This window comes from Equus caballus, chromosome 9, assembly GCF_041296265.1.
Source record: "Equus caballus isolate H_3958 breed thoroughbred chromosome 9, TB-T2T, whole genome shotgun sequence".
Classification (NCBI taxonomy): Eukaryota; Metazoa; Chordata; class Mammalia; order Perissodactyla; family Equidae; genus Equus; species Equus caballus.
The window spans coordinates 17,836,865-17,850,671 of record NC_091692.1 but is presented as its reverse complement, the minus strand read 5'-3'; the positions used below and the strand labels follow the sequence as shown (position 1 = coordinate 17,850,671).

The following is a 13,807-nucleotide window of genomic DNA, read 5'->3' as shown; positions in this document are numbered from 1 at the left end:
CCACTAGGAGTTACTTTTCACAAGTTTTCTCCCATGTGATATGTCTGCTCATGTTAACAAACTGGTTTTCTCTTGTTAATCTCTTTGTTTAAGGGCCTCTGCTGAAAACCCAAGATGGGTAGAGGTAGAGTTTTTGCCTCTACTTCACCAGCTATGGCCAATTTTCTCTCTCTTTGTCTCTTTTTGGGCACCTACCTGCTTCTTTACTTTGTAAAAGAGTTACGTTCCTTAAAATGACATCCTTCTCCTTTCTTGAAAGGTAAGTGTCAATGAAACCTGGAATGTGACCCTTCAATGTATGAGTGGCAGACTGGTAGATTCTAGACAAGGATCTGGCAGCTTCGATCATCATGGACAGATGAAGGCAGGATCGGTGTTACTCTCAGTGAAAGGATAAGAACGTTTAACCAGATTTATACTACAAACCACAGTTCCTGCTTTAGTTTCTGAATGACAAATATTCCTCAGTTTTCCACTTTTACACCTGTGTTTAAATTTTCAATTTTCTGGATTGGCTTGACAGATTTAAATCCTTGATATTTTTAAAAAACCCTTTAATTTTCTTTTGCAAATTATAGCTACAATATACATATCTGTGTTTTTCTGTATTAGGTTTCACATACAGAAAACCATCAGTCTTATGTTGGAGTCCTAATGGGCTCATCGTTTTTGAGAGTGAAAGCTGTGGAAACCTTTGGATATGAATCCCAATTAATCCCCGACTTACTGCACCATTTCACTTTCCAGTTACGATTGGCATCAACTCCACGGCAGCGAAACCTTGAGTTCCTTGACCTTGTTTTTCTCCAAAATCGATCCTAGATGTAATTAAGAAAATAAGTGCAGAAAAAATACTTAAAAGGTTATTCATATGCATTTTAGTAGCTCAATCAGTGAATGAACCACAGCACTGAGGGGAGAGTTCCTCCGGGGAGAGACAAGTCCGGGGAATGGAAAGAGGACTGGATTAGCAGTGGACACTCAGGTTCATGCTCCAATTTCTGCCAAAAACTTGCCATCTCTTACCTTCTATTGGCCTCATTTCTCCACAGGCAAAATTGAATAAGCTGTACTAAACTAATGATTTTTTCAATTTATTTGGAAGGAGAAGTCTTTATTTACGTGAAATTTTATGCAAAGCCAAACATATAAACAACATCAAAAGGTTGCTGCTACGATGGGGGGGGGGGGGAGTGGTGTTCTCTTTTATAGCTCTGGATCACTAGGGGCTGATCGCCAAGCTTCCTTCCTGTTCTGTTTTCTGTTTTTTTCAGCCTCTCTTCCCAATTGGATAGGCAAAGTGACTTACATTGGTCCAGCTAAAATGGTATCCATCAACGTTAAACACAGGCATGACATAGAAATACAGATGATTCAACATTTTTCTCATGGTTGGGTCACTCCTATATGTTAGAAGAGCCTAAAAGACAAAGGGGACATTTTTCTTACAAATTGATCCCAAATTCAGATTTAGAAAAGAAACATGAAAGATTCTTTCTATCCATGGGAAATACCAAATATATTGCGTTAAAAGTTAGAAGCTAATATGAACTATAACCTTTGACATCATATATTCTTTATTGAGACTTTTGTCTCAAACTCATTATTAATGATAATCTTTTAGCAAAGGTAGAAAAACAGATTAATTGGGTAGCCTCTTGCAGAATTGCAGATCTGGCTAAATGTTAGGCTGATTAAGAAAGCAATAATTTAGATATACTTTTGTATAATTAGTTCCTTTTAAGTTCAACTGTGGACAAAATAATTACCTAAATTTTGATATCCTTACATGATACATCATAATACAGGCTAGTCAGATATGTCACTTAATTGTTTATATCTAGTTGGTACCAGACTCAAGACTTGGACCTTACTGCGTGGACACTGTTCTCTCCTGACTTTTCTATAAAAAGTTTAACGGACAATATTACATCTTTGTCATCTTTACTGTGGCTCCTTTGAAGTCTTGCTCTTGTGATTGGGTTTTACTTATATCATGTCTGACCCCAAATCTAAAGATTCTGCACTGTAGATTTGGCCTCAAATAGAAAATCATTGAATGTGATAAGAATATAGACATTTTGAAATACCACACCTATGGAACTGACTTTTAAAAATGTTCTTTTTGATGCATATTTGTTTATGTGTAAAGTACCTCAGAGAAATACATAGGAAATTTGTAGCAATGGCTGCTTCTGTGGAGGGAGACTGAGGGACAATGTATGAAAAGGAGAATTACTTTTCATTTTATACCTATTAGGATTGTTTGAATTTTTACCTTATTAAAAACATAATTCAAAATAAAAGAATTATTAAATTATATATATACTACCTTGGAAAATTTAACATTTAAAATTTCAACCTTCTTTTACCTCTAGTTAAGTAGGATTTTTGAACCTGTCATAAGCAGCATTCTGTATTTACATGATAAAAATTCTGTTCATAGAGAGCAATCCAATAATAAAATGTATTATTAGAAACAATGGAGAAAATATAGGGATATATCCAAGAACATGAGAAGAGTTAAATATAATTTTGTTGAATATAATTTAAATATTTATGGAATTAACACAAATTGATAAGTATCAATACAGTTCTCTCTTGTTCTCCTGTATTTAAGGCTCAGTAATAATTTGTTGGCCAAATAGCTTCAGTAGAACTTTCATATGTGCTTGAATTTCTAATTAACTATTTAATGCCTCCAACTAGAGTAAAATCCCTGGTACGTGATCAATTGTACATATTCTGGAATTTTGTTTTACTCTAATAAATGGCGGTTCCCCAAGACTTGGAGGAAGGCTCCTGCTCGGGGTGGCAGGGACAGAGCTGTATGGCTAGCTGTGTTCCTCCCTTAAAGTTAGGCAGCTGTGGCTTTCCACGCCAGTCTAGAGAGGAAAAGACGAGATGGAAGGAAAGTGAGCTGAGGCAACAAGGCAGGAAAGAAAGGGTAGGAAAAAGTCATAGTAATTTCTCTCCCTCCCCTCCTAGCGTTGGGGACTGTAGCTCATTTGTCTCAGTGCAAACTGGGGAAGTTTCACCTTTTCCAAACACAGATCATGTTAACACCTAAGCACCAGACTATGCTAGAGACCTGCATGGGAATGTTCTCATCTTATCCTGCCGTTTCCTCTTTCAATGCAAGTGACTGCCATACTTTTGTATTTAAAAGAATATTGCTAACTTCCTTTTAAAAAATTACAATATATTTTAAGCAAATAGAAAAAGTACAGAGAAGAATATTACATCTATGTGCCCACCAACTACACCTTGCCACATTTATCAAATAGCACACACACAAAAATGAGACACTGTAGATAAAACTAAAGCTCCCTTTTTATCATCCCTGATCCCATTTTCCTCTCCTCCACCAAACACTATCCTAAATTTGACATTATCATTCCCATGTGTGATTTTATGTTTTGTTACATATATATGGATTCATGAACAACATATAATGTGTATGCTTTGAAATTTCATGCAAATGAAATCATGATGTGTCAATTTTCAGTCTGCATTTCTTCCCAATATTAATATTTTTGACACATTAAGTTGATGATTTATTCATTTTAACTGCTATATGGTATTCCATTTCTGGTAAATGCATAGATATCGAGCCCTTGTTTTGTTGATGAACAGTTAGGTTGTTTCTGATATTTCATTGTTACAATATTGCAGTGAACCTTTTTGCACCTTTCTCCTAGACATGTGTGAGCGTTTCTTTATGATATATATCCAGGAATGGACTTGATGGGTTGTTGATTTACTTGCCTTCCACTTTACTAAATGTTGCCATTTTCTCTCTAAACAGTAAATCTCTCATCTGCAGTGAATGAGAGTTCCCATTGCTCTACAATTTTTCCAACCCTTGGTATTGTTAAGCTTTTAATTAAAAAAAATTTAATGGGTATGAACTTGTGTTTTATTGCTTTACTTCACATTTCCCTGATTACAATTTATATTGAACAGCTTTTGTATAATAATAGGCCATTCTGTAAATTGCTCACTCATATTTTTGACCCTTTTTTCTATTAAACTCGTTTTATTCTTCTTGTATTCTGGATATTAATCCTTTGTTTGATTATAGGCATCATAAACATCTTCCTTTCTGCAGCTTATTGCTTCCTATTTTCATCATGTCTTTGTTGGACACAAATTTTTAATTTTATCAAATTTATATATAAATTTAAGAACGCATCTCTGCCTTAAGATCATAAAGATATTATACTGTATTTTCTTCACAAAGTTGTTTCAAACTTTATTTTTCAAATGTCAGCCTTAAACCTCCCAGAAATGATGTTTTACATGGTGAGAGGTTGGGATTTATTAACTATTTTTCCATTATGGAGGACCAGTTTCTCCACTGTACTCATTTGGATGGTTTCTCTTTTCCCCGGTCAGTCAGCACGCCGCCTCTGTCCACTGTCAAGTTTTCACTGGTGGTGGAATTGCTGTCATGCACTTTGGTTTGTATCCATTCGCCAAAACCAAACCATGGTTTGTATAGAATCTGTTGAGTCTGGTCGGATGTCTCTCTGCATGCTGTTCTGCTTCAATATTGTCTTGGCTATTTTTAACACTTCTTCCTTCACATTAATTTTAAAATCAAGGTCAGACATATTAAAAATGTTCTGTTCCATACTAGGTTGTTGTTTAGTTTTTGATTAATGGATGTTGAATTTTAGCAAATAGTCTTTCTTCATTCATTAACATAATCATATAGTTGTTATGATCAATTTCAATAAATAATTTTCCATTGTTAAATGATCCTTGTATTCCTGGGATAAGCCCATTTGGTTATGATATGTATTCTTATTATATTGGCTGGATTCAGGTTGCTAATATTTACATCTATATTCGTGAGTGAGATAGGCCTATAATTTCCTTTCTTATTTTGTCCTTGTTTGGTTTTGGTATCAGGGTTATATTACTTTATTATTATTTGGGGAATAAACCTTCTAGGCCTAAAGCACAAATTAATTACATATAAAAGAAAGATACCATAGGGAAGATATATCTTTGTTTTCTGTTTCTTTGATTTCTGCTCTTTATTGTTTCTTTCTTTTGTTGACTCTCTTTTTGCTTTTCTAATTTCTTGAGTTGAAACCTCAGCTCACTAATTTGGAGACCTTATTCTTTTCTAATATGTTTATTTAAAGCTATAACTTCCCCTTCAGTATTACACTAGCTGCATTCTATATGTTTTGATATATAATAGTTTGTATCCACTCAGTTGTAATTTTTGAAAATTTGCCTTGATTTCTTTAAACCGTATTTACAAATATTTTTATATTTTAAAATATGTGAGTTTTCTTAAGTCATATTTTTAGAAATAATTTCTAATAACTGCATTACAGTCAGAGAATATGGTCCACATGATATAGATTCTTTGGTATTTCTTGAACCTTGCTTTGTGGCCTAGCCCAAAGTCAATTTTTGCAAATGTTCCAAACGTACTTGAAAATAATATGCATTCTCTAATTATTGCGTATGGATTCTATATGTGTTCATTAATTATTAATTGCATTGTTATATCATCTATATTCTTCCTAAAAATTTTGCCTGTCTGTCTTAATCACTGAGAGTCGTGTTAAAAAACTCTCATTATTTTAGATTTATTTCTTTTTCTTATAATTCTGTCAAATTTTGTTTTATATATGTTGAGGCCATTAACATGGCCTTATTTTAAAGTTCTTCATTTCCAAATAATATATTAAATAAGGAAGCTGTTCTCTAGTATTCTATTCTGGAGTGGATTTAATTTCCAAGACTTGCCAGAACATGTTCTTTCTCTGATAAACAAGGTGTCATTGTATTGCATATGCTATATTTGTGATTTTTATAACTCTCTGAGAATTGCAGCCATTCTCCATCTGGTCAGACAAAGCGACAATGATCACAGTGTGATGAGTGTTCTCTACTGAATGGGACGACTGAGAGACCTCCTTGCTTGAATGCTTTAAGTAATAGGACATAGATATTTCTCTTTTATGGTTTAGGTGGAGTTTCTCAAAAAATGGTGACCATGTGACTATTTCCTATTATTCTAACACATGATAACCATAAAGAACGTAGGAGATGCTTTCCTTCTAATGTGTAGGACTCTTTTTAGCAATCAATTCACACCACCCATACACACAGAAAAGGAGATGCCGGCTAATCAAGTTCCATCTGGGCTTTACCAGTTTCATTTCTTGACTATTGTTGCTTATGAGGGAGACAAGTAGTCGTGACCTGAAAGCCAGTCACAAAACAATGCACCACACGCCTCAGTGTGGCAGTCTTTGGGTACTACACTCACCTTCATCAGCGTGTCAACGAAATGGATTTTTATTTTCAATTAAAAGATATCAGAGAAAGTTTTGAGCATTATCTTCTGCTAGTAAAACGATATGTTTAGTATTAGGTTAGGGAATTTCTGAAGTGGATTAAGAAAGACGAAGAATGAATCTATTTGGTATTCACCACCTACCAAGGCTATTTTGGCTTCCCCATAAATATATACATGTCATAAACCAGAATTCACCGAATAAACTTTGGTTAAATTTGAAGAAAATTTTTGCAATTAGTAAAGTCTTTGTGTGGTGTGACAAAGTTAGGCCCAGGAGTTTTGCTCCTTTTCACTGTTTTTGGATTTACTTGGTTGGATGTTGGTTGCTTAAAGCCCCATGACAACCTGGAATGTTGGGGCATTTTTTTGAGGATCGGTGCTACCGGCTTTTAAAAAGGTAGCTTTATATTTTCCAATATTTTAAATTTTCTTCTAGAATCACTATAGAGGACCTAAAAGTAATAACCACACATTCAATGAAGGGAACGGTGGGAGAACTGGGCATGTTGCAGCTGAGACGAAGGAAGGGCACGCTCGCCAGTCAAGCTGAAGAATATCTTCACCTGGACTGGAGCGGAGTCAAATTATTCAGGACGGAAAAAAGTTGTAGCAACAAAGTAGGTGCATCTCGACACACAGAAGGTATTTAAAATTCAATACTAGGGAATTAATTAGAGTAGGAGAGAATTTCCAGGGAAATTTAAAAAAAGGGAGCTTAATCTATGAAGATATTTGACATCATACTATGAGAAGCTTGTTAAATACAAAATGGTCACTAAATAATAGTTTGAAAGCAACGTGAGCAAAAGGCTCTGTGAATGAAGGATGGAGAACTGGGAAATTATATGCTAATCTTGTAAATTCTATTTATTTTTTATACTTAGTTTATACTTAGAACTGTCTGGAGATTGACTAACAGGGCAGATGGTGATTGAAAATGTTGTATATGAATCTATATCTTCTAATAAGAGATATAATTATTTGAAATGTTTTGCGTCACTAGGAAAAATATATTAGATGCATGCCCACCCTACTTTTTCCTAAAACCACTTCACATTTCTAGAACTTTTACACCAAGATAGCCTAATAACAATGGTTGACTATATTTACTTAGGAACAACAGAGTGGAGGTCAGGACCAACTTTGTGGCATTATTAAAATCTACCGTGTAAAAATCTTTTAACTACCAAAAAGAAAGTACAGGCGTCCTCTCTTTTGCACGGCTCCAGTATACACACATTTCAGTTACTGTGGTTTAGTTAAATAACCTGAGTCCTTCAACAAGTACAGTCCATATTTCAATTACCACTGCTAGATCTTTAGTCTACAAATTACTATGTAAATAACAGATGTCCATCGAGATCTGCAACCAATTATGCCACTTCTTTGAAGGTCTGTCAGTGAGTGATTGCTCACTGCGCATCTGTTATTCGCTTCACATGTAGACAGCAAGGTGTGTAGCTGTGTTGTCCCCTTGTCTCCCAGTAATAAACCTATGTGGCATTTTACAAAAATGGATGATGGTAAGAGGGACTTGGCTGACAAAGATTAAAGTGCAGCAAAGAAATGAAAAGTGATAATGTGGAGGTGAAATTTGAATCAAATGTAAACAGAGCTATAGAGGAAATAGCTGACCACACGAATGTCAACACTGCCACCATTCAACTCTAGATATACAGCCAGAGGAACTTAGAGAGGACAAACGGACTGATGCGAATAAGAGTGGTTGTGATGAAAAGGAGATGTTCCATAAGAAATGATGTTGTCAACAGTTCACGTTAAAGACACTCTTGTAGATATTTTACAACGTTGAAAGCACAAAGGAAAAAAACATTGGAAGCTGATCCGAATAAAGAAAGGACTGCGACTATCTGCCAAGGCATAGAAAAGATGCTCACTTCATGTTGTAAGTTATATAAGGAGAAGGCAAGCACTATCCAAACTATACATGATAAGGTTTTTTCAATAAAGAAATGACATTTTAATTATCAGTATTTCTAATAATTATAGTGTAATACATAAGTATTAGTTTTATTATTTTTTGGTTATTTCCCTACATATTTATAAGAGAGTAAGACAGTTTTTAGTCTTTTGACAAAAATACGTCAAGGTCATAGAACAAACATAATTCTCCCTGTTGTTTATTAAGATAGACTTTTATGGCTTCAGTTTGCATAGTCACTTTACAGTCCTGCACAACCGTACAGGAACACAAGGACTGCCTGTATAAACAATGCGCAGAACATTCTCAGATATTGGATAGTGGAGTACAATGCATGTGACGGATTTCAGTTAAATTAGATTGAACAAACATTAATATAGATCCTGATGTGTATAAGGCATTATAAGTTGAATAGAAGGGGAGAAAGAGCGAGGTTGGAGGATGCAAAGGCTTAAAGAGAAGATGGGGGAGGGTGAGAAGGATGGGAGAATATGGAGAGTGAAAGGACCTAAAAGGTTGGCAGAAAACGAATAAAAATATTATAATTACCTGGAATGCTGGTGAACAAAGTGAGACAATCTAAAAATTGCAGGTCATTTTTATATGATGAACTATTTTTTATTAGGCAATTAAGAGCAAACACTTAATTGCTTACTCAACTGAACTCATTAGATATTTGATCTGGGCTTCTCAATTCCTTATTTATCCCTGGCTTTTGCCACATTTTATACATACAGTTTAAGTTCTCTTCTTTAAAAGGTTTTTCACCTTTAGTGATGCATTTCTTAACCAAAACTTTGATTGAGTTTCACACCTACATTTGAGGGTTTATATTATAATTTTACCTTTAATAACCAGCAAGGCATAATGAGACTGAAAGAGATGATTATCCAAAGGAGTTTTCTTAGGAAAAGCTCTTGGATCCTGGCAGAAAGGCCTTCCCGTTCTGGGAAGTCTTCCCAATTGGAGGACTTCTCTCACAGCCCCTGTTCCACGTCTTCCTTAGAGCTCTGTCCTATACACAACCCCCCATAGTCTCCAAACACTGCTGCTCACCCTGCTCGGAATCATCTGCTCGTCCTATTTTTGGCTATTTGATGATCTCCATAGTACATCTGAATCACAGGCCGGATTTTGGCACCAAGAATAGCCGTCATTAGTGCCAGGCATAGATGGGTGGGAACGCGTAACGGAGGTGGTTTTCCAGTGTACGCAGGCCGGGCCTGCAAGGGTGAGGTTTCACATTATGTAGCAGCAGAGGAATACCGTGGATCACCCAGGAAACTAAGAAAGTTTTTCTTTTCTCTTTTTCTTTTTTTGTTTTGTGATCTGCTGCCTTTCTCTAACAAGATCAAATTAGATCCACCTGTATATTATACTTCTTCAAAGTCTGGAAGAATTCTCCATTTCAGACCATTTTCGTTCACCAATTTGCCTGTGGATCATCTTCTCAGAAAGATGAACCCCTGCTTTATCTTTCATCTGCCACCGAGTTAAATAGAATTCAACCACTGATTCTAAAATATGTGTAGGAATATATGACTCAAGCATAAAAGAGTTTAGTCGGGGAATGTAATGTATTCAGTTTTGGCTGGGTTAAGTTTGTTTTAAAAATACCATTTTTGGTTCTATTTAATATAGAAAATTTGGAAAATTCAGAAAAACATAAAGAAGAAAATAAAAACCACCCATAATTCTTTTAGCATTTAGTGTATTTCTCATGTATATGTTTCTCGGATATGTAATTTACAACATTGAAATTATGATGTCCACGCTGGTTTTTATTTTTTTAATATAGCAGCATGTCATGGATAGTTTCCCACATCATTAAATCTGGCTCTAAAATGCTTCACGAAGTCAGGGCTATCAATCATTTCCTTTATGCCTTCCTTCTTTGCTTTTATGCTTGGAAACATCTTCCTCACTTGGAAGTCAAATAAATATTTCTGTGAGTTACTTTCTAAATGCAGCAGTCCTGTCTTGTTCCTGGTTTTGCTTTCCACAGTTTCAGTTACCTGTGGTCAACCGTGGTCAGAAGATATTAAATGGAAAATGCCAGAAATAAACAATCAATTTTAAATTGTGTGCAGTTCTGAGTAGTGTGATGAAATCTTGTGCTGTCCTGCCCAGAAGGTGAATCATCTCTTTGTCCAGCGTATTCACACTGTAAATGCTATCTGCGCATTAGTCACTTAGTAGCCATCTCGGTTATCAGATCATCAGTCACGGTATTGCAGTGCTTGTATTCAAATAACCCTTATTTTACTTAATGATGGCCCCAAAGTGCAAGAGTAGTGATGCTGGTAATTCAGATATGCCAAAGAGAAGGCTTATGCCTTCTTAAGTGCTTCCTTTAGGTGGAAAGGTGCAAGTTCTTGACTTAGGGAAAAAATCATATGCTGAGGTTGCTAAGATCTACAGCAGGGATGAATCTTTTATCCATTGTGATGAAGGGAAAATAAGTTTGTTCTAATTTTGCTGTCGCATCTCAAACTCCAAAAGTTATGGCCACAGTATGTGACAAATGCTTAGTACAGGAAAAAACATAGAGTGTATAGGGTTCAGTACCATCTGCGGTTTCAGGTATTCACTGGGGGTCTTGGAACCTACCCTCTACGGATAAGGAGGGACTACTGTATTCTATGAATAAAAACTCTGGTCAAATTTGCCCCAGCAATGTAGACTTATTTGAGGCAAAAATTAAGTGCTATTCATAACTCTGGGCCAACTTGCACCAGCCATGGCTTGAGACACTCACTCCAGGAGATTGACAACTTCAAACTTTAAGAGCGAACAAAGCCCAAATTGCCTCATTCAATTGGAGATGATTCTGAGAAATGAAGCAAATGCTATTCCATCTGTATTGGCAACAAAGAATTAAGTGGCCTTTCCACAACTAAAAAATAAAAAGATGTAAAAATGGGCTGCTACTGAAAATTCCTGGCTGCCCCTATATATCAATATTACTCCTGCTGAACTTATGCCAGAACTTCATTGAACTGCTACAACCTTCCATCCTTTTCCTGTCTCTTCTTATCAGTTTAAGTAGTACAGACAAGAAAAGTACTTAGAGACAACTTTGTTATTGTGGGCAAAATCCTTGGAATTTATTCCTGGATGTCTGCTGCCCAAATTAAGCCTGTGAATTAGGTATTCACTCATTTTGTCTGCTTGCTGAATCTCTTTAACCTCTCACTAGAGAGTATTTCATTCTTATGGTCCATGAGAATCAAGTTGCACGAGAGCAGAGTCCTCAATGGTTCTTCCTCTCCCTCCCTCCACAGTGCATTCACGGTGCCTGGCCTGGTGCATGGTAGGCACTTAGTAATTACTTGTTGAACAAATCAATTATTTGACCTGTTTAATGTAGTGTTGTGTTGAGTTCTTTGCTTCAAACTATTGATACTGCCAACACTTCAACTGATGCTCCCTCAACTTCAATGACACCATCACTCTCTTGGGCATCTTGCCATCTTCGACCTATCCTGCACTTTCATCCCCTTATCAAGCCAATTATTAATTCCTAAAGACTTCCTTTATTGGTGCCGCCTTCTGTATTTGTGTCTCATCTCCTCAGCAGAATGGTAAATGAATTGAGGGAAGGGTTAATGTCTCGTACATTCCAGTAGAGTACTTGTACCATTACAGGACTTAGCAAGCTGCCTTTACATAAAAAGAAGCTCCCAGTAAGCATTTGGTAGAGTGAATGAATTTTTTCCTTTGAACTATATATGTGCTTTCTTTACTTTGCATTCTTCCATCCACTCTTCCTGTCCATGTGTAGATTTCTGCCCTAAAATCTTCTACTTGGTCACTCTAACTCTGGACTTGTCCTTCTTTTTTTCATTCATATATCATTGCCTTTCACCTTTAAACTCTCTGACAATGACATATACTTTTCACTACATTATCAGTGTTTTCTTATTTTACTTTATTGGACCAAACTCTGTTTGGCTTCCAAGGCTAACTATAATTTTTCAGTCGGTCTCATATTGCATTAGAATCTACTCACACAGACTCATGAATCTACCATCACACACACACCATATTCTCAACATTAGTCTTTTTTCTTTCTTGGAACACTCTTATCTTCCCCGATCAAACTCCTACTCCTCAGTCAAGGCTTAACGAGGCACGCCTCCTCAAATCTTTCCCACACCTTGTCTTCTTCCAAAGTCTCATGGATTTCTGATTCCTAAATTCCTTCAGCTACTATAGTCAGTATAATTTAATCCCCAAAGATACGCTGCTTTATGTTGTTTACTATTGTTTCCTGCACATAAATATTGCTCGTCCAGCAGACATAGACTCCTTGAGTGCAGGGACCCTGACACATATTTCTGCTGACCCCCATCATACCAGCAGAGTGATGAAAATGTAGTGATCAACAGGAAGTTGTTGGCCTGATTAATATAAATATCTACTAGGGGAATTCTATTTAACTTTAATTTAAAAAATAACAGCTTTATTGGGATATAATTCACACATCTTATAATTCATCCTTTTAAAGTATACAATTCAGTGGCTTTTAGTATATTCACAGAGTTGTACAACCAACCTTGTTATATAGCTTTAGAATATTTTCATCATCCAAAAAAGGAATCTCATATTCTTTAGGTATCAACTCCCCAAGCCATTCCTCTCCCCCCAGCCATAGGCAACCACTAATCTACTTTCTGTTTCCATAAATTGGCCCATTTTGGACATTGCATATAAATATGCAGAATTGTGTAATATGTGGTCTTTTTGACTGGCTTCTTTCACTTAGCATAATGTTTTCAGGGTTCATCAATGTTGTAGCATGTATCAGCACTTTATTCCTTTTTTATTGAGATGTAATTTGTATAACATAAAATTCACCATTTTAAAGTGTACAGGTTCAGTGGTTTTTAGTATATTCATAATGTTGTGCAATCATCATCACTACCTGATTCTAGAACTTTTCTATCACCCCAAAAAGAAACATCATACCTGTTCGTAGTCACTCCCAACTCCCCTTCCCTTATTGCCTGGCCACCACTAATCTACTTCCTATTTTTATGGCTTTGCCTATTCTGGACATTTCATATAAGTGGACTGATACAATATGTGGCCTTTTGAGTCTGGCTTATTTAACTTAGCACGCTTGCAAGTTTCATCCATGTTGTAGCTTGTATTGTACTCCATTCCTTTTATGGCTGAGTAATATTCCATTGTATGGATATATCACATTATGTTTCTCTATTCACCAGTTGATGGACATCTGAGTTGCTTCCACTTTTTGGCTATTATGAATAATAATTCTCTGAAATTCTATGTACAAGTTTCAGTGTGGATATATGTTTTCATTTCTCTTGGTTATATACACAGGAGTGGAATTTTTGGGTCACATAGTTACTCTATGTTTAACTTTTTGCGGAATTGCTAAACTGTGTTTAACCCTATTTGTAACTTGGTAGTTTGCTTTGTAATTTAATTTTGCAGTCCATTATTTTTAAGCTTGGTGAGTATCCTTTTTCCTAAGACTCTACTTGCTGCCTATTTTCTTTGTTTCCTGA

At 35.8% G+C, this 13,807-nt stretch overlaps 1 protein-coding gene across 1 annotated transcript in view; it reads right to left on the bottom strand.

Annotated features, from left to right (window-relative positions):
• The window catches only part of CPA6 (carboxypeptidase A6), a 269,567-nt gene that overhangs the window by 44,817 nt on the left and 210,943 nt on the right, over positions 1–13,807 (bottom strand). Inside the window, exons 7-8 of the mRNA XM_001494527.5 lie at positions 1,310–1,420; positions 728–818 (exon numbers count right to left, since the gene is read on the bottom strand). Of these exons, the coding sequence (XP_001494577.1) occupies positions 728–818; positions 1,310–1,420 (202 nt within the window). The remainder of the gene's footprint in view (positions 1–727; positions 819–1,309; positions 1,421–13,807) is intronic.